The sequence below is a fragment of the Leptinotarsa decemlineata genome, unplaced genomic scaffold (assembly GCF_025532065.1).
Source record: "Leptinotarsa decemlineata unplaced genomic scaffold, Ldec_3_MD MMD2_P_RNA_scaffold_7, whole genome shotgun sequence".
Lineage (NCBI taxonomy): Eukaryota > Metazoa > Arthropoda > Insecta > Coleoptera > Chrysomelidae > Leptinotarsa > Leptinotarsa decemlineata.
This window is the reverse complement of record NW_027412534.1, coordinates 116,233-137,187: the sequence shown is the minus strand read 5'-3', so window position 1 is coordinate 137,187 and position 20,955 is coordinate 116,233. Positions and strand designations below refer to the sequence as shown.

Below are 20,955 nucleotides of genomic sequence, written 5' to 3'. Positions count from 1 at the left end.
CTCCTGTCTCTGTTATTGTACCTGTATTGTCATGTACCGAGTTTTGCCTCTGAAGTTGAGCGGTCTGATTGCTTGTGCGAAGTGATAAAACGGATCTCCATGTTGATGGTAATCTTTGCGCATCATCCCTCTTGTTCATATTATTAGGTCGTTTTTCAATTTCGATTGCCTCTCTGATTGTTCGTGAGTAAAAGTTTTCGTTGCTTGCTAGCATTTTTGTGTTGTCGAAATTGATGTTATGTCCTGTTTGAAGTACGTGTTGGAAGAGAGAAGACGTGGTGACTTTTCCCTTCACTGCTAGTTTGTGTTCATCTTTGCGAATGTTGATTCGTCTGTTGGTCTGGCCGATGTAAGTCCTGTCACAATCATGGCATGGTACTTCATACACTCCTTGTGATTCCAGTGCTATCTGATCCTTGGGATTACGAAGCATGGACCTTATTGTTCGTTCTGGTACGAACGAAGTTGATATGTTATGTCGGTGAAGAATTCTACTGATTTTATCTGTTGTTCCTGCAATATATGGTAGTGTGGTTGTTATGACCGGTGTATCTCGAGTTTTTTGTTGTTTCCGTGTGGTCTTGGCGGCTGCCAAATAATCCTTATGGGGAGAAAATACACAGAACACGGAGCGAAACCCGAGAAAACAGCTCATCATATATATATATATATATATATATATATATATATATATATATATATATATATATATATATATATATATATATATATATCTATATATATATATTTTTAATGATGCAACTAATTTTCCTTTATTTTCAGTATTTCAATATTAAATTTTACAAAAAGGATTTGAAGCTTTATATCTTCTATTAATTATCTGCGAGCCAACTGTCGAAAGCGACAGTTGGCTCGAAAGATAATTAATAGAAGATATAAAGCTTCAAATCCTTTTTGTAAAATTTAATATATATATATATATATATATATATATATATATATATATATATATATATATATATATATATATAATATATATATATATATATATATATATTATATAATATATATATATATATATATATATATATATATATTATATAATAGTTTTTTTTCTTTCCTTGTTAATAATTTTTCATTTTTATTTTTCAGCTTTTATTAATATTCAAATTTTTTATTTGTTTGGTTGTTGCTTGTATGTTATTTCTTTGTAATTTCAGTTTTTTGTTTAATAAAATTGTTATTTTCGGTATATCAATAAGATCAACCGATTTTTCAGGGTTTTCAAATCAATTTATATTATATTAGATAATGGAAGTCCGAACTGATGAAAGTTGTTCGTTTTCCTGCTTTTTAGCAATTATTATCAAATTGAACGTTCAAGTTTTTCCCAATAACATTCAACAAAAAAAAATCTAAGACATTAAAAATTATTGTATAGTCTATACGAAGTCAAAGATTAATCTACTGGGTCTGATAAATTTACTAGTTAATAAATACCATATAAAACCTCCTACATAAAAATAATGATTTGACAAAAAATTATATCACGCCGCCCATGCCATACAAAGAAACTGCCGGCATTCGGTAACTACTTAGTTTTCATGCCACTTGAATTATTTAATCTTCCTAGTGAAGATGACCAATTGGTGATCGAAACACGTGTCGAGGTGTTGGAAATAACGGTTTAGTGTTGGGATAAAACTCCAGTAATATTCGTTCAAATTGACTTCGTATATACTATAAACTGTAATAATGTTGAATTCAAATATGATGTAAAAACTAGGAACTAACAAGTCGAAAACATTTTAAGCATAACATTATAACAAAATATTTGGTACTCAAATGTGTCATTAACAATAAACGAAAAAAACAACTCACAAAGATTCATGACGATGAATTGTAACCAAAAACTAATCCAACTTCATTGGAAGAACGATGATTGGATGATTGCGTTTCTTGATTTTCTACTTCTAGTCAATGTACTGCTCATGACGAAAATAACGAGGGTATATGACCAGAAAAAACATTTCATAAATTGAATCTAATGGCGAATTCTTTTTCTGTGTCATACACCAGACACTTCTGCTAGTTACCTACATGCGTTATTATCCAAGGCCACAGAAATGATGTCAGGATACCAGAAAATATACCTGTCACCAGAGCAGCGGCAGCAAACATACCAGCTGTTGTAGCGAACCTTTCCTCCACCATCCTACAACAAGACATAATGACACTATCTTCAGATGTTCCAAGACATAAATAACATTATGCTCATGTGCAATTTTGAATAGATAGATAGATGATAGATATTCATTTATTTCTATAGTAATATAAACCTTTATAAAAGGTAAAAGAAATACTTTGTCCGAGAAATACATCAGTAAACAAAATTGCAAAGGGTAATAAGATACAAAATTTGAATAAAACATTTTACATGCACATATAAGTACAGTATTAATAAAATAAAATTCAAAGTGGTCTCTTAAAATATTCATATATAGTATAAGGCTCTAGATTGCATAAAAATTCTTTCACAGACTTAGAAAACTGACTTTTCAAATGGTAGATGACTGAATATCTCCCGACTCTCAAATATTATGGAATTTTTAGTTAATGTTGAAGTAAAATTTTTAGGTTTATATCTGGATCACATATAAGTCAACTCAGAAAAAAATTGCACCTCTTGTAGGTATATCTCATAAAATAAGGATTATTATTCCTTTCAAGTATTTGAAAACATTTTCTGGAATTTCATTGAATTTCTGGAACTTCATCTAGCTTTTCCTAATATGACTAATAACCAGTCCGTGCAAAGCTTTTTGTTAAATCATCTGAAATTGGAATTTTTAACAGGTGATGATCGACTGTATTGCCAAACATACGCCAAACTAACTGACTGTTATAAGGAAACAAGTATAGCTGAGGCTCCAGTCAATGTTGAACAAACAAGACTCAACCTCTAACGGAAGCAAGAAACTCTTTGGAAGGTTCGAAATAGATGAACACTTCAATCTAGCAGAACACTATTATAATATTCATGCAGTCATTATTCACTGTGGTTCTAGCGTTGAATTTGGTCATTATTACGCCTTGATCAAAGACGAAACGGGGTGGTTTAAGTTTGACTACAGTCGTATCACCAAGTGTTCTGGCGATGCATTGAATTTATTGGAGCCTCTGGAGACACCCTACATTTTGTTTTATGAGAGAGAGGACATTGTTAGATCAAGATCTTCAGATGATGTGGTGCTGCAGGTTTTTCCGGGTTTTCCTGCAGCTGAAAAAGCAAATGCGCCACTGGAATCAATGAAGTCGCCCCGGAGCGCCAATTAATTTTTATTGTTGTTTTTATTTTATTTTTATCGTTGTTTTAATAATTTTATATGTATATATACTTTTTTGTCTTTTCATCCTTTCTGAAATATTATTTGTTTATTCGAATTTTTAATGCCTAACATAAGTTTGGGCAAAAGCTAATTCTTCTCATCTAAAACCTTTTTACAACAGTTACAAAATAAATTTATAAAATTTATATATAAGCTGAATCACAGAGAAAAGACCAGCAATCTGTATAAACCCCAACTATTTGATATTATGGAAATATACCATTTCAAAATATGTATGTTCATTTATAATGTTGATAATAATAAGAAAGATTTAGTACTATGTTTCGACGAAATAAATTCAATTCATGATCATAATAGACGGCAAATTCAAAATATAGTTTTACAACTACACAAAAACAAATTTGGTCAAAAATGTATTTTTCATGATGGAGCTAATTTATATAATAAAAAACCTAACAATGTGAATAAAATGAATTATACGAAATTCAAGACACATCCAAAAGAATATATTTTGAAATAAATTGACATATTTTCATTTGTTTTATTATTCTCAGTATGTTTTTTTCCATATTTACGAGGGTAGTTTCAAAAGTTTCCAAACTAACAAAGTTACAAGACATTTTTTCATATTTTTAAAAAAATATTCCCACATTGGATCCTTTCAACTCCCAGCGATGTTCCCACCTCTATAACCCGTCCAAATAGTCGGCGTTTTTCTCTGCAAAATAATTGTTCACGAAGGTGATTGCCTATTCGTTTGACGAAAATATCTGTCCTCCGAGCGCAACTTTTAGATGAGTAAACAAAAAAAAATCGCATGGGACTAGATCTGGTGAGTAAGACGGATGATCAAACAGTTCAAACCATAATTCGTGGTTTTTCGTCATGACAAACACTGAGGTGTGAGACCTTGCGTTGTCTTGGTGAAACAGGATTTTCTTTTTTGGCAAATGTGGCCGTTTTTTCGTAAGTTCTGCCTTCAGCTTGTCAATAAATGATGCGTAGTATGCTCCTGTGATGGTTTTTTCTTTATGAAGATAATCGATTGATCTTCTCGGCCGCGAAAGCCTTAATCAAATAATCGACTGAAATAACTCCATGACTATCTTAAAAAACAGTAGCCATCACTTTCCCAGCCGGAAAAACAGTTTTTGCTTTTTTTAGAGCCGATTTCCCCTTTTTTGCAGTCCACTGTTTGGACTGTATTTTTGTTTCGAGTGGAGTTGAGGTTATAAATTACATTCCTAAATGTCTATTTAAAAATAAAAATCAACAAGTTTCTTTTCAACAACTACTCACGGACTCACCCTGCCAAACACTCTTACGAATAAAGTAATTTTTTGAAAAATCACATGAAAAATGTAAAAAAATCACACGGAACATACAAAATGTTGGTGGTTTCTGTATAAGGAATGTTCCTCAATTTGGGTTATTACAACAAATGCAAGTTTGAACAAAATAAAGTTGAGTTTAATTCATGAGATTTTCAAATTCACTTCAAAAGTATTCAAGTTGATGTTTCAAATGTTGGGTTTTAATTTTTAAAGGGATTTGTTTCTAATTCACATATTGGCAACAGCGCCTATATCAAGTTGAAATAATTTATACGTACCTGGATATTCTACTTTTAAAAAGGAAAATTATCTTTATAAATCAACAATTGAGGCAAAATACTTATATATGATAGTTCAATACCACCTCCACAAGCCACATAAACAACAGTTGTTTTGTTATTTATTTATATATAGGAAGATAGGTTAGGTGCAAAAAATGTCATATGTCACAGAATGTCTCGGAACTCGGAACATAAGTAAACAGAACAGCACGCCTCTGAAATATGTCATCTTTGTTTGTCTCATACAGGAAACAGATTCATTGTCCTTTATTAGCTATAACCGATGTTGCCAAATGGTGAAATAAAAACGAATCCCTTCAAATGTTGAATGCATTATTTCATTCCCCTTTTTTGAGTATTTAAATGATTTTTTAAAGAAAAAGATTGAAATGATAAGTTCAAAATGCGTTGTTTTAGAGCTCTTTTATGAAAACTACTTGATTTTCGTCGGGAGAAACATTCCCCATTGAATAAAACTAAATCAGCATAAAATAAAACTTTACCTTGGCGTATACATCATCCCCAGTGAACTGAAATATCCGCTAGACAATGCCATAGTAACTGCGACTATCCAATAAACCCAATCATTGGAAATCAGAACTGGTAAAATTCTCACTTGTCCATCCACAAGATAATTACATAATAAATAAAACGGGATGTATAAAAGTCTCAATGAGACGGGTATCCACAAAAATTTTGGTCCAGGCTGAAACCCATTATAGATTGAATCAGTTAAATTGAATAAATTTGGAAAAGTTGCCAACTCACCCATACGAAATAACTTGGAAGCCAGCTACCGATCATGGCAAACACATTGAAGGTTATGAAACACGTTATACTTGTATAATATTTTTCAGGGATGAAGAAATTTTTGTCATAGGGCTTGATTCCTGTAAAAAATTGAATAATTATTATAAATTTACAATATTTTTATATAATTTTCAAAAATATTCTGTAATTTTACTATAACTTAAGCAATATAGTCAAGCTTCCAAGTTGAAAACGGTGAAAAATATAGATATGTTCGGAAAAATACATGGTTCATTCAATTCAGAATGATATCTAGAAAAACGTGCTAAAACGTTTTTTTTAGCAAATAAAAAATGCAAAAGTTATAAACAAATCAAGATGTAAAAAAAGTACTTAGTTTTTGCTAATATTTCAAAAACTATAAAGAATTAAAAAATTTAAAAAAGTTCCTTGAAGAGGAAATTTACAAAAAAAGTCTCAACTCCCGAAACTCCATCTCAATTACTAATAATTTTAATTTAACGCCGAAAATAAGCCTCCGCGGGTGAATTTGGGAAATTATTAAATATTAATATAAAAATTTATAAAAATGAGGAAGTATTGTAAAAAAATAAATGATTCTAGGAAAATAAATCTTGAAGTGAATTATTGAAAAAGCTAGGTAATTATTAATTAACAATATGCATCTTCATTGAACAGTTTACTTAATAAGATGATATTATAGAAGTTTAATTATAGCGGTCACTGTAAAGTAACTAGAGATTCTGCAACTTTTTTGAGTAAATATCAGTATCACCCTGCTTTGAGTATTATCCTCCCAATTGGAGAATATATTTTAAAAAACCCTGGATAAACAACGATAATCGTTACAATTACAAAAATGCTGATTTTCTGAGATTCAGTTCATCTGCTAGAGATGCCGACTGGAATTTGGTTATGAAAGAAGCAAATATAAACAGGGCCTTAGATTCTTCAAATAATAGTAGAATTGATTTGAAAACACGATGTGAAACCAATATATAGGCCAACAAAAACCATCAGAGAAAATCTAAGGTCAGCTAAGGATCCCAGAGAAAACCTTTAGCAAACACCTGAGGTATACCGAATTCCTTGTAGCTGTAGGTCGGCCTACATTGGAACCACGAAATAAAGTAAAGGTACCCTTCTCTTTGAACACAAAAGAAATTGTCGACAAACCGACAAATTAGCTGTAGCTGAACGTGTCCTCAAAAAAGAAGGCACTTACATGGAAATGACCTCTGACTTTATGCCTCCAACTGTCAACTACGAACTGCCTCCTCCGGGTGAAGGAAATATTAAGAGCAGATAGTTGTTGGTTCATAAATGAATCTAAAGCAAATGAACTTTAAACGTTCAAGCCAGTCTCGAATATACCTACACAGTAGGTTTAATGGACTGACGCCTATCAGAAAACAACTACTCCCCTGGCTAATACCACGAAGAGCGTTGGATTATATCCGACAGGCGTCAGTGCAGAAATCTTCACAGAAAATTTCCTGTGTATGCAGTTTGCAGTACAACTGAAAGAGTCGACCTTCAATTCTGAAACGGGCACACTTGCAGACCGGTTTCGGGCTCATTAGCCACTCGTCAGTGCAAGATAGTGACCATCATCGACGTAAAGTCAATGATATCCCTTAATTGGAAATCGGAATTCTTTCAGAGTATTTCATTCCTCTTCCGAAGTTGGAGCGAACATCACAAAATGTCACTCCATCTAGGGGATGAGGTACTAACCAACTGCACATCCGTAATTTGCCCGATTCCTCTGCATAAGGAAGAAAAACTTTCTTATTAGTCAATGGGTTATGCTTGAAGACTGGCAGTAAACAAATCTAAAGCAAATGAACTTTAAACGTTCAAGCAAGTCTCGATATACCTACACAGTAGGTTGAATGGGCTGACGCCTATCAGAAAACAACTACTCCCCTGGCTGATACCACGAAGGGCGTTGGATTATATCCGACAAGCGTCAGTGCAGGAATCTGCAAGTGTGGCCGTTCCAGAATTGAAGGTCGACTCTTTCAGTTATATTGCCAATTGCATATGCAGGAAGTTTTTTGTGAAGATCAGATGGTAAGAGTACGGCAGAGCCGTATCAGAGACCACTCACCATACAAACTAATCATCTTTGTTAAGAAGCTGGATTTATTGGGTCGAGTGTGGGGATTTGGAAAGAACCAGTTGATGAATTCAATTTTTGTGTCTCAGAAAAGAGCAATTAGATACATTTCTAAAAGTAAACCTAGGGACCACTGCAAACCACTCTTCATCTTTAGAAACGGTCTGCCTAATGCACAAGACCAAAATATCTAAAGAAACAGTGTATAATACAAGACAAAATGATAATATTCATCTGCCTAAACCTACAACGTTTTCAACTAAAAATTCCATTATATTTGAAATTAAAAAGTTATATAACCATTTACCTAGTCTCTTTAAGAATATTACAAACTATCCATTATTTCGAAAGACCTTTAAAAATGCACTTGTGAAAAAGGCATTCTACAGTATACAGGAGTATTATGTTGACTTAGTCCTGAAAAGCCCTGAGTTTGTAATGTTTGTAGCTTATAATTCTTACCGTAACTTGTATCAACTTTGCTTTTATCATTCTTAAAATGTATGTACATATATATGTTTTATGTGTTCGTACTTATTTTTATTGACATACCATCATACCCATTGATTGGTAATTGTTAGTTAGTCTTAGTTTTAATACTCTATTTATAAGATATTAATTTCGATTTTAAAGTATATTTCACCTCGACTTTATGACTAAGACCATGATTATATTTATATTTTTTATGTTTATAATTGTTGAAATATATCAAGTTGAAATAATTTATACATACCTAGATATTCTACTTTAAAAAAGGAAAAAAATGTTTATAAATCAACAATTAAGGCAAAATATAAATTATAGTTCAATACCACCTCCACAAGCCACATAATTAACAGTTGTTTTGTTATTTATGTATGTTTATAATTGTATTTATTTCTATATTTATGTATTTATATTTACATTTGATTTATATTTATGTTTGTATGTATATTACTTATATATATATATATATATATATATATATATATATATATATATATATAGGTTTCATATTTATACTTACTATCCATTCTATATAACACGCTTTGTCAATAAGATTTATTCTTGGACAATAAAGCATATTTTGATTTGATTTGAAATATTTATTTTCTTATAATTATTTATCTCTCCTCGATAGTCTTTAGATTTATTATATGAGCTATTCTGTACACGAAAAACAAATATTTTAATGGTAAAACTACTAGAATAAAACTTACCAGAATGCACTGCTGGAAAGATTGCTAAAGTAACGAAAAATACCAAAAACACGTTCAACAATTGAGGAAAACATTTTTTCAAAATATACAGATAAGGAACTCTTTCTTTTGCACCTCTACCAACTTGTCTCTGTTTCTGTATTTCCTTTTTCTCCTTCAGCTCATAGTGTCTATAATATCTCTGAAAAATTTCGAACGATACACACAAAACGCTTATAATGATAATATGATACTTACATTCAGTGGTAAGGCAAAGTATGTATCAAAACAAATCAACAGCACAAACAGCGATGTTATGAAATAGTAAATGGCAGCCATTCTTGCATTAGGCGTTATCGAAGAAGAAAATAAACTAACAAGGGCAGTGAAGGTGCCACTAATGTTCGACCCCAATATCACAGCACCTGTGTATTTTCCAGGTAGTTTCGCAGCCATTCCGAAAATAGTGTTCTGATATATTCCATTTGCGACTGAAACGTTGAATTATTGATGAATTTGTTAGATGTTGAAATTGTGAAACAAATATGAGTTTCTTTATCATGCTGTGATCATAATCTAATTAGAATCAAAATAATTATTGCATGGACATTTATTTCAATCATACATAAGTGACATATATTTATATATTCTGTGTTGTGAATTACGAATTTTTGTATATATTTATGAATACAATGGGGAATATTTCTCAATTTGGGTTATTACAGCAAATGCAAGTTTGAACAAAATAAAGTTGAGTTTAATTCATGAGTTTTTCAAATTCACTTCGAAAAGTATTCAAATTGATGTTTCAAATGTTGGGTTTTGATTTTTGTAGGGATTTGTTTCTAATTCACATATTGGCGCCTATATCAAGTTGAAATAATTTATATCAAGTTGAAATAATTTATACGTACCTAGATATTCTACTTTAAAAAAGGAAAATTATCTTTATAAATCAATAAGTAAGGCAAAATATTAATTATAGTTCAATACCACCTCCACAAACCACATAAACAACAGTTGTTTTGTTATTTATTTATATAGAGGAAGATAGGTTAGGTGCACAAAATGTCATATGTCATAGAATGTCTCGGAACTCGGAACATAAGTAAACAGAACAGCACGCCTCTGAAATATGTCATCTTTGTTTGTCTCGTACAGGTAACAGATTCATTGTCCTTTATTAGCTATTGCCGATGTTGCCAAATGGTGAATTAGAAACTAATCCCTTTAAATGTTAAATGAATTATTTCATTTCTCTTTTTCAAGTATTCAAATCATTTTTTAAAGAAAAAGGTTGAAATGATAAGTTTAAAATGCGTTGTTTTAGAGCTCTTTTATGAAAACTACTTGATTTTCGTCAGGAGGAACATTCACCATTCTCAAATCCAGAAAAAAAATTTGAGCTAGTGTTTCATTCAAATGTCAAAACGTCATCAAGGTTTGTTAAATTTCAGGAAAATTACGTATACCAATTATATTAGGGTCTTACAAAAATGGAACTTTATAAGTAATTATTATTTGAGTGGCGATGTTTTTCAAAAGTAAACTTTCCCATATTGTGAAAGAGGAGAAAAACAGTTTAAATCCTAATATCACTGACGAAAATTTATTTAATGAACGTGGATTGATAATTGCTACGTTATTCACAACCAACTATCAAATTTCCACTTTTCCACGAACACCCAAGAACACGATATTCAATGAGACACAGGACATATACAAAATATTATGTTCCTCCTGCTCCAGAACCTACATCGGTCAGACCAACAGAAGAGTCTCCAACAGAGCCTACGAACATGAGATTGCTGTCAGTAAATCAGATCTAGTCGTATCCCTCATCATTGTGAAACAGTAAAAAAGGAAAATTATCTTTATAAATCAACAATTAAGGCAAATTATAATTTATAGTTCAATACCACCTCCACAAGCCACATAAACAACAGTTGTTTTGTTATTTATTCATATAGAGGAAGATAGGTTAGGTGCACAAAATTTCATATGTCACAGAACGTCTCGGAACTCGGAACATAAGTAAACAGAACAGCACGCCTCTGAAATATGTCATCTTTGTTTGTCTCATACAGGTAACAGATTCATTGTCCTTTATTAGCTATAACCGATGTTGCCAAATGGTGAAATAGAAACGAATCCCTTTAAAAGTTGAATGCATTATTTCATTTCCCTTTTTCAAGTATTTAGATAATTTTTTAAAGAATAAGGTTGAAATGATAAGTTTAAAATGCGTTGTTTTAGAGCGTCAGGAGAAACATTCCCCATTTAAAAAAAAGGCATCATTAACAATAAAAAGTTTATATTTCCAAGAAAACAACTTAATTATTCGTTATTATTATACTGATATACATGCAAAAGCTATTTAGTGAAAGAATCTCTATTTGAATATGTACGCTGTCCAAAAAGTAAGATGAATTTTCATTTTCCTCAAAAAAATTATCTATTTATTCATCAATTTCTATTTGGGCCTTTCAAAGTAGTTCCCCTCAGATATTATACACTTATGCCAGAGTTTTTTCCAATCTTCGAAGCACTACCGATATGCTCTTTTGGTATGACCTTTAGCTCTCTCTGCGATTCCGTTTTTATCTCCTCAACCGTCGCAAAACGCCGTCCTTTCATGGGCCTCTTCAATCTTGGAAACAGAAAAAAGTCACAGGGGGCCAAATCTGGTGAATACGGTGGCTGAGACATGATTACGGTGTTGTTTATGACCAAAAAATTACGAATGAAGAGTGAGCAGGTGCGTTATTGTAATGCAAAAGCCATGAATTGTTTTTCCACAATACCGGACGTTTTCTTTGTATTGCTACTCGTATTGTGACGGTTTTTTTTAGTCAAAATTCAGCAATTTGGAATGAACTTCGCTGTCATACGCTTCGTATTCGAAATTTCCGAAAGAATTGCATGGCATGAGCCAACTGATATACCAACATCCAAATCGTGAAACAAGCAAAACACTTTTAAAGGATGCAGTTCCATACTACGATGGCCTTCAAACCCAAATGAAGATAGTAACACTGAAAATCTCGGCCACGAAATAACCAATTGATCAATGGTTTTGGTGTTTCCGAAGTTTATTGTGTGGACTGTTTCACAATGATGAGGGATGCGGCTAGATCTGATTTACTGACAGCAATCTCATGTTCGTAGGCTCTGTTGGAGACTCTTCTGTTGGTCTGACCGATGTAGGTTCTGGAGCAGGAGGAACATAGAATTTTGTATATGTCCTGTACCTCATTGAGTATCGTTTTCTTGGGTGTTTGTAGAAAAGTAGAAATTTGATAGTTGGTTGTGAATAACATAGCAATTATCAATCCACGTTCATTTAGATAAATTTTCGTCAGTGATATTAGGATTTGAACTGTTTTTCTCCTCTTTCACAATATGGGAAAGTTTACTTTTGAAAAACATCGCCACTCAAATAATAACTACCTATAAAGTTCCATTTTTGTAAGACCCTAATATAATTGGTATACGTAATTTTTCTGAAATTTAACAAAACTTGATGACGTTTTGACATTTGAATGAAACATTAGCTCAAATTTTTTTCTGGATTTGAGAATGGTGAATGTTCCTCCTGACGAAAATCAAGTAGTTTTCATAAAAGAGCTCTAAAACAACGCATTTTAAACTTATCATTTCAACGTTTTTCTTTAAAAAATTATTTAAATACTCAAAAAAGAGGAATGAAATAATGCATTCAACATTTAAAGGGATTCGTTTCTATTTCACCATTTGGCAACATCGGTTATAGCTAATAAAGGACAATGAATCTGTTACCTGTATGAGACAAACAAAGATGACATATTTCAGAGGCATGCTGTTCTGTTTACTTATGTTCCGAGTTCCGAGACATTCTGTGACATATGATATTTTGTGCACCTAACCTATCTTCCTCTATATAAATAACAAAACAACTGTTGTTTATGTGGCTTCTGGAGGTGGTATTGAACTATAATTTATATTTTGCCTTAGTTGTTGATTCATAAAGATAATTTTACATTTTTTAAAGTAGAATATGTAGGTACGTATGAATTATTTCAACTTGATATAGGCGCTGTTGCCAATATTTGAATTAGAAACAAATTCCTTTAAAAATTAAAACCCAACATTTGAAACATCAACCTGAATACTTTTGAAGTGAATTTGAAAAACTCACGAATTAAACTCAACTTTTTTTTGTTCAAACTTGCATTTGCTGTAATAACCCAAATTGAGGAACATTCCCCATTGAAAATATTCTCATCAGTTTCTATGTGTGGTATTTACTTCCGATGTCAACGGCATAGACTGCTTTGGTCATTAGCCATGTGATTGAAAAAAATATAAGAAAACCAAACTTAATTTCTCTTCAAAAAATTACTGACAAAAAACTTATGGAGTGCATTGGAAAAATAAATCAACTACTCTGACAAATATGACTCATATTCTTAACATGCCCTAAAAAATTTTCATTTCGGTTGAATAATAGAATGAAAGTAATTTCAAACTTACTATTTATCAGAACAACACATATCATTGTAATCCAAAAAAATCCATACGGTATTGCACTTGTATCACACATGGCTATAATAACCGTTATAAGAAACATAACAACTTCTACACCAATACTCCACACAATTCTGGTTGTGAGATTGCCTCTGAAATCAATAAAAATATGTATTTATCCCTTCAGTGAAATGACAAAAAAGAAGAATAAATCAGTTTCTGATTAATCTGTGTTTGAGTTTAATGTATTTAAACATAATTTCTATGAAAATTGAAAATGATGGCAAAAAATACCTATATTGTAAGTAAACACATTTCGAACATGAAGAATAACAAGAATTCGAAATAATTTCAAAAATGAAACACATACTTGTTTTGGGCTATACAGAAATTGAAAAGATAATAGTAGTGATACATTTGATTTCTCAACTTACCCCATTTGTACAAAAATATTCATCCAACTGAATAACAGGCTAGGAACTTGCGCTGAGAACGTTAGCAATTGCATAAAATTAGCTGCATATGGAAATACAAATCCTATGTACGTCTTTCCCAACTTATATTTCGTAAAATACTGAAAAGAAAAGAAAACGATTACTTGGTATGCGTAGATTTTTGCCTCACAGAACCATTACTGAAATAAATATATTTTTCAATAAGTATAACAGATTCAAAGAGTCATTTGAAAAAATAACTAATTTTCGGGTGAATTGTCGAGCACAAATATCATCTGGATACACCCATGAGCACTCTTAATGATCAGAGTGCTTTTCTGGAAAGTTAAAACAATTTGAAACTTTTGGAGCTACTGCTGATGTCATTACCTTGAAGATCATTTCTGAGAGCTGAGTAAGACGGTATGACAAAATAATTTGTATAGGATTAGTCAATGTCCTAAAAGTAAAAATAATACCTAGGCTGAATTCAAGTTTATAATATTGTAATGAATCTGAAGCCGGCCCTGACCGATATCTCAGCGACCGAACATATGACTCATCGCGAAAAGAATGCGGTCGACGAACCGCAACGACAATTCTAGATGAGTGTCGAAATGACGAGAGGGATCTGCAGTGATCGTTGCCGCTATATAAAGCCGGCCTCCCGTCCCTAGTAGTCTAGTTCACATGTACTTTTTTTTACATTTTTCAGCCCTGTCCAAAAATTACGCGTGATTCGTATTTTTGCCTAGAAAGTTTAAGGAAAGGTCCGAAAACGCGCCGATAAAAATTACAAAAGTTATAAACAATTAAGTGATAAAAAAATGGGGCTTCAGTTTTTTCTTAATATCTCGGAAAATTGTCAAAATTTTGGAAATTTGAAAAAAGATTTGAAAAGATCAATGAATTTCCGTAAAAAAAGTCCCTACTTCCGAAACTGTATCTCGATTATTTATAATTTTTACAGAGCCCTGAAAATAGAGCCAAAAGCGGGTAGTCTGGCTTCCGCGCGCCTTTCGTCACTCTGACATAAAAACAAAAAAAAATCATTTAAACATATTAAATGTAAATATTAAGGAATGAAAGAATTCATGTAATGTTGGGATACATCAATAAACAATAATCCACAGTAAAAAAATGTTTATCCCAATTTTAACGTTAATTATAAATTTGTTAATTAATAACTTTTTCTGAATTGAAAGTTAATATATAAATCCCTATAATTATTAAACTAAAACCCTGGCATTTTTTTCCTTTGGTGAAGTTATCCTTAATAGGCGAAAAAATAGATTACCGTTGCCAAAATAAAAAAGTTGTTATTTTCTATTTTTTTATTAACAATTGAAAATTATACTTTTATAAAAAATACATTACATTTTTTTCATTGTTTCAATGTCTCATGGCTAAAAACTAATTAATATATATTTTTTTATTTTTCACAGCTATTGTTAATAAGTTTATTATAAACAAATACATTGGTTACAAGCAATTCCAAAATTTTTTTTTTTATTATGTTGATTGAAAAAAAAAACATGATTTTTGGAAAAAAAATTGTTTCTTGGAAAAATTTCTTTGTTGCTAAAAAATACGTTTATTAATTAATAATCGTTTTTTGCAACTAAATATTAAAATTAAGGAACCGTTTTTTTTTGATCATAAATTCTATTGTTCTTTAAGGCTTTGAAAAAACTTTTCTTTTATTCTTTTTTTAATTGTTTATTTAAAAAAAAATGTTATAAACAAATTTTTTTTTATTTTTTTTTTCAATACTTTGTTCTATAATGAAAGTAAATATGTGTTTTTTTTTAATTTATTCTATTTTTTATAAAACTTTTAATATTGTGATATTAAAAAAAATACATAGTTACATTTGTTTATAGAACAAAGTATTGAAAAAAAAAATAAAAAAAAAATTGTTTATAACATTTTTTTTTAAATAAACAATTAAAAAAAGAATAAAAGAAAAGTTTTTTCAAAGCCTTAAAGAACAATAGAATTTATGATTAAAAAAAAACGGTTCCTTAATTTTAATATTTAGTTGCAAAAAACGATTATTAATTAATAAACGTATTTTTTAGCAACAAAGAAATTTTTCCAAGAAACCATTTTTTTTCCAAAAATCATGTTTTTTTTTTCAATCAACATAATAAAAAAAAAATTTTGGAATTGCTTGTAACCAATGTATTTGTTTATAATAAACTTATTAACAATAGCTGTGAAAAATAAAAAAATATATATTAATTAGTTTTTAGCCATGAGACATTGCAACAATAAAAAAAAAAATGTAATGTATTTTTTATAAAAGTATAATTTTCAATTGTTAATAAAAATATAGAAAATAACAATTTTTTTAATTTGGCAACGGTAATCTATTTATTTGCCTATTAAGGATAACTTCACCAAAGGAAAAAAATTCCAGGGTTTTAGCTTAATAATTATAAGGATTTTTATATTACCTTTCAATTCAGAAAAAGTTATTAATTAACAAACTTATAATTAACGTTAAAATTGGGATAAACATTTTTTGACTGCGGATTATTGTTTATTGATGTATCCCAACATTACATGAATTTTTTCATTCCTTAATATTTACATTTAATATGTTCAAATAATTTTTTTTTGTTTTTATGTCAGAGTGACGAAAGGCGCGCGGAAGTCAGACTACCCGCTTTTGGCTCTATTTTCAGGGCTCTGTAAAAATTATAAATAATCGAGATACAGTTTCGGAGTCGGGATTTTTTTTACGCAAATTCATTGATCTTTTCAAATCTTTCTTCAAATTTCCAAAATTTTGAAAATTTTCCGAGATATTAAGAAAAAACTAAAGCCCCATTTTTTTTCACATAATTGTTTATAACTTTTGTAATTTTTATCGGCGCGTTTTCGGACCTTCCCTTAAACTTTCTAGGCAAAAATACGAATCGAATGACACCTTGGTCGTAATTTTTGAACAGGGCTGAAAAATGTCACCAAAAAGAGCTAAATCGAGTACATGTGAACCAGACTATAGGGGGTGTAAGTCTGTACTTAGAAAGTGAATCGTGCGTTTAAAGAAAGAAATCTAACTGTGAAGATAAATTAAGCGTTAGTTGCTAAGTGTTGTACATAAATTAGTTGTGATAGTGAAATATTGTTAAAAATAAATTTGTTTAAGACAGTTAATTTTTTAATTCGTTACAATATTCATATCACAAACGAGGGACATACACATATCTGTAGAGTCTGAATTTAGTGCAAAAAATATTCATCTACAGAATAAAAAACTTGATTTAATAAACATTTTTCAATTATTGTATTGGTTTGTATTGTGTTGGTAAAAAACATAGAAATTTTCGTTTCTCTTTTCATTATGATCTCCTACCACGTAGTAACGGCTACATCCATCAATTTATAAAAAAAGTGTTGTAGAAGACAAATCGCCAGCTGAAAGACAGATTTTAATCCTATTTCCTGTTGCAAACTGAATTTAAAAAAAAATTAAAGACTCCGCATGGCAAAGATTAGAATTACAACAAATTCATTTGCTGACAATCACTCAGATTTGATTTTATTATCAACAACATAGTTATCAATCGCTCAATTTTTATTTAGAGTACTGTGATTTGACAAATTTATAAGAACAATTGTCTGATGTACTTACATCAATGGCAGTGATAAACATATTCCAAGGCATCAATACTCCAATACCATGTATGAGAAAAGTAATATAGACCAAATGGTACCTATCCGGAGGAGTATTCAATTGCAAACTCGCATCATCCATGGTTAAACTTTTGAAATTCAGTTCGTCTTCAGCTAAATTATTTTCTTCCCAAGAGGGCTGCAGTTTCACCGGCTGCTGCAGGCGGGATCTTTCGTTTACTTCTTCTTTCCCTTGAAAACAAGTAATGTTATTACTGGCCGATACGAAAACCAACCAAACTTTATTTATCTGAAGTGTTCACAAACAATTTCAAATTCATTTTGTTGTTTACATCCGTTGCAGGCGATAACTTAAAAGGACATTGTGGCATTATCCACTACCGTCAATTTTTCATTTTGTAGTGTTTGAAATGAGAATATTTCTATCTCAGTCATTATGAGAGTGCAAATTGATAACCCCGACATTATCAGTAGTATGTAATTGAGAAATTAATGTCTAGTAAAACCCTGGTGGATCACTTTTAAAATTCATCAAGAAATTCATGAAAATAATTATAAAATAAATTTATTAAAAAAAAAAATTAAAACAAGCTATTATTTACGCCCTAAAAAAATAAGATTTAAATTACATTAAACCTATTCATTTCCCAATGACTTTACAAAATTCAATTGTGAATAAAAACATTCGAGTTTAATTAAATTATAAGATTTAGTCTCAGTGCTGCACGATATGAATTTGAGCAATCTTTTCCTCTGAAATTTTTACTATTTACTAAATTATAAAGTCATTACACAACTTTTATGATGTGAAAACTTGTCGCGAGATTTAAACACTCGAATTACTTATAGTCCGTTCATAATTTGTTGATAGCTCACTGCAAGTTTGACCCTCATTAGAGAACTGAAATACAGAGAGGACAGCTAATATGATATAATAACAAAAACCAAACTAAAACTGGCAGTTTAAGATGTTTTCGACTAACCCACCTTGTATCTGAAGAAATACAATACAGCTATAAAACTTTTAATCCGATTATGTAGGTATTTTGAGTGGAAATGAGTGACCAGTGTCGTAGAGTATATGATTAAAACATTAGTTACTTTAAATAAATAAATATATTGATATTCTTAAACTGTAGGTACTATAAACTGTATTTTTATTGTAAAAAAATTTCTTTATTTTATTCAAAAATAATAAGTTACTTGCAATTTGTAAAAGATACATTTATTTAATTAATACCTATTTTTAAATGATATAAACTACGATTACTTACAAAACTATTCAAATTCAAAATAAACAGGATCATCTTCGGAATCCGAGTCGTCTTGCAGGTTAATAATTAGCGGTTGTGTCTCTACGGTCGCATCAATTATATTGTCAAGATCCCACATTTTTTGTTCTTCTTCTATTGCATGTCTTACTGCATCTCGCCAATTTTGTTCTGTAATATGTTGTAAAGACTCATATAACAATTCACGTACAGCTTGTATTTTATATGACGTATTTTTTCTAGCCACATAGCTTTTCATTTGTGCCCAAATGAGTTCAATTGGATTTAATTCGCAGTGGTAGGGTGGAAGTCTAAGGACTGTGATGTTTCGTCTTTCCGCCATTTTGTCAACTACGTATTTCTTGAACTTAGATTTGTGTTGCCGGGCAATTTTTAAAAGTTCTGCTTTAATCATTCCATCTTCGTAAGGCAGGGACTTATTCCGCAGCCAGCCAATGATATCCTGTTTCTTCCACGCAGTCGTTGGAAGTCTTTCAACTAGTCGTGAATGATAAGGTGCATTATCTAATACTATAATTGAGTTTGGTGGTATATGTTCAATCATCTGCTCAAAATACTCTTCGAAAACATCAGCTGTCATCTCCTCGTGATAGTCTTTTGTGCTTTTGGATTCAAATTCCAACAAACCATGCTCAGCAAATCCTTTTTCACTGCCAATGTGAGAAACTATCAATCTACTGCCTTTAACAGAGGGTGGGGAAATACCAGTAGACCAACCTTCCATAAAGGCTTGCCTGGAGCTTGATATATTTTTATCTGTCCAAATTTTTGTGAGAGTATGACCTGCGTTTACCCACGTTTCGTCCTGATAGTAAATTGGCCTTCCTTCAGCCCGAAATTTTCGTATAGATCTTAGATACTTTCTTCTCCAACATATTATCTCTTCCCGGTCAATCAAAAGTGATTTTCGGTCTGATTTCTCCCACCGGAAATTTAATTCTTTTAAAACTTGCCACAATTTGGTTCGTCCGACATGAGGCAAATCCGGGTCGTCTCTAACTTCTTGTAAAATTTTGTTTAAGTTGGGTATTTCTTTTTTGTAAAAAAATTCGTGAATTTTCCTTCGAATACCATTTTTGGCAAATTCATCAATTTCAATAGGTTTTCTCCCCCTCTTTAAGTATTCGTTTGTATTTGGGTTAGCTATACCTTTTTTTTTCTTTCTGATAGGAACCTATATATTGTTGACTCCCCTACGCCCGTCATGTTGGCACAACTCTTGATTATGTTCTGAACAGTGTTTGTGGGATTCTGAGAAACCAGAGCATCGTGAACGTTCAAAACAATAGTCTTCTCTCTTGGTGAATAGACAGACTTACTGACTGTACGCAACAGTACCGGTGTAAAACTTGATGATGTTGATGATGATGACGAAGCCATCGTAAGCAATCAAACAAAACAAGCAGGAACGAAAGGTACGTATATGTTTGTAGGAATATGAAAAAAAGTTACTCACGCACTGCACAAAATTATAAACACCTCAGGAACCTCCGCCTATGATTTTACGAGTTTTACGACCGTTTTATGACTTAGGCCCTCATTTTGTGCTATCGACAAATTATGAACGGACTATAGTTTGACTTTAGTTTTTTTTATTAAAATCAATCAGATCACGTTACTTAAGTTACTAGTTGAACTACACAGGTAAAACATCGTCCTCACAAGAGGTGTTACTATCATTTGTTAGTAATGTTACGGTAAGTAAAGGTACATAAAAGAATATTTAGTTACTACTACTGCAAACTTTTACTCTACTTTATCTTGGAGGACAAAAATTAATATCTTCAAAATTATATGTGATATCAAATAATTATGTAGAAATAAATGGAGATCATGGAGATGTGAGTTAACAGAAATACCCCGACCATTTTCTTGTGTTTACCTAACGTCTTATGATACTTTTAACAAAACTGTCAAATTTTTAATTCATTTCAATTCTATATTTGACATTCAGAAAAATGGGAAAAGGCAGGTCCGGCATCAGGAGTCTCACGCCTCTAGGAGAATTCAGTAATACCCCAGTCGATTTAGGATTTGACAACGCAAACATTTTTAATGGCAATTTTCTTTCGGAAATCTTT

The 20,955-nt window shown here is 31.1% G+C and overlaps 1 protein-coding gene across 3 annotated transcripts in view; it reads right to left on the bottom strand.

The window, feature by feature from the left end:
• Window positions 1-1,152: 1,152 nt before the first annotated feature.
• The window catches only part of LOC111516111 (Equilibrative nucleoside transporter 2), a 62,548-nt gene continuing 42,745 nt past the window's right edge, over window positions 1,153-20,955 (bottom strand). For all 3 annotated transcript variants that reach the window (XM_074170139.1, XM_074170140.1, XM_074170141.1), the window contains 8 exons: window positions 17,581-17,813; window positions 13,938-14,077; window positions 13,510-13,655; window positions 9,256-9,488; window positions 9,019-9,199; window positions 5,695-5,816; window positions 5,430-5,632; window positions 1,153-2,176 (listed from right to left, as the gene is read on the bottom strand). In XM_074170139.1, coding sequence (XP_074026240.1) covers window positions 2,050-2,176; window positions 5,430-5,632; window positions 5,695-5,816; window positions 9,019-9,199; window positions 9,256-9,488; window positions 13,510-13,655; window positions 13,938-14,077; window positions 17,581-17,813 — 1,385 coding nt within the window. In that variant the 3' untranslated portion in view covers window positions 1,153-2,049. The remainder of the gene's footprint in view (window positions 2,177-5,429; window positions 5,633-5,694; window positions 5,817-9,018; window positions 9,200-9,255; window positions 9,489-13,509; window positions 13,656-13,937; window positions 14,078-17,580; window positions 17,814-20,955) is intronic.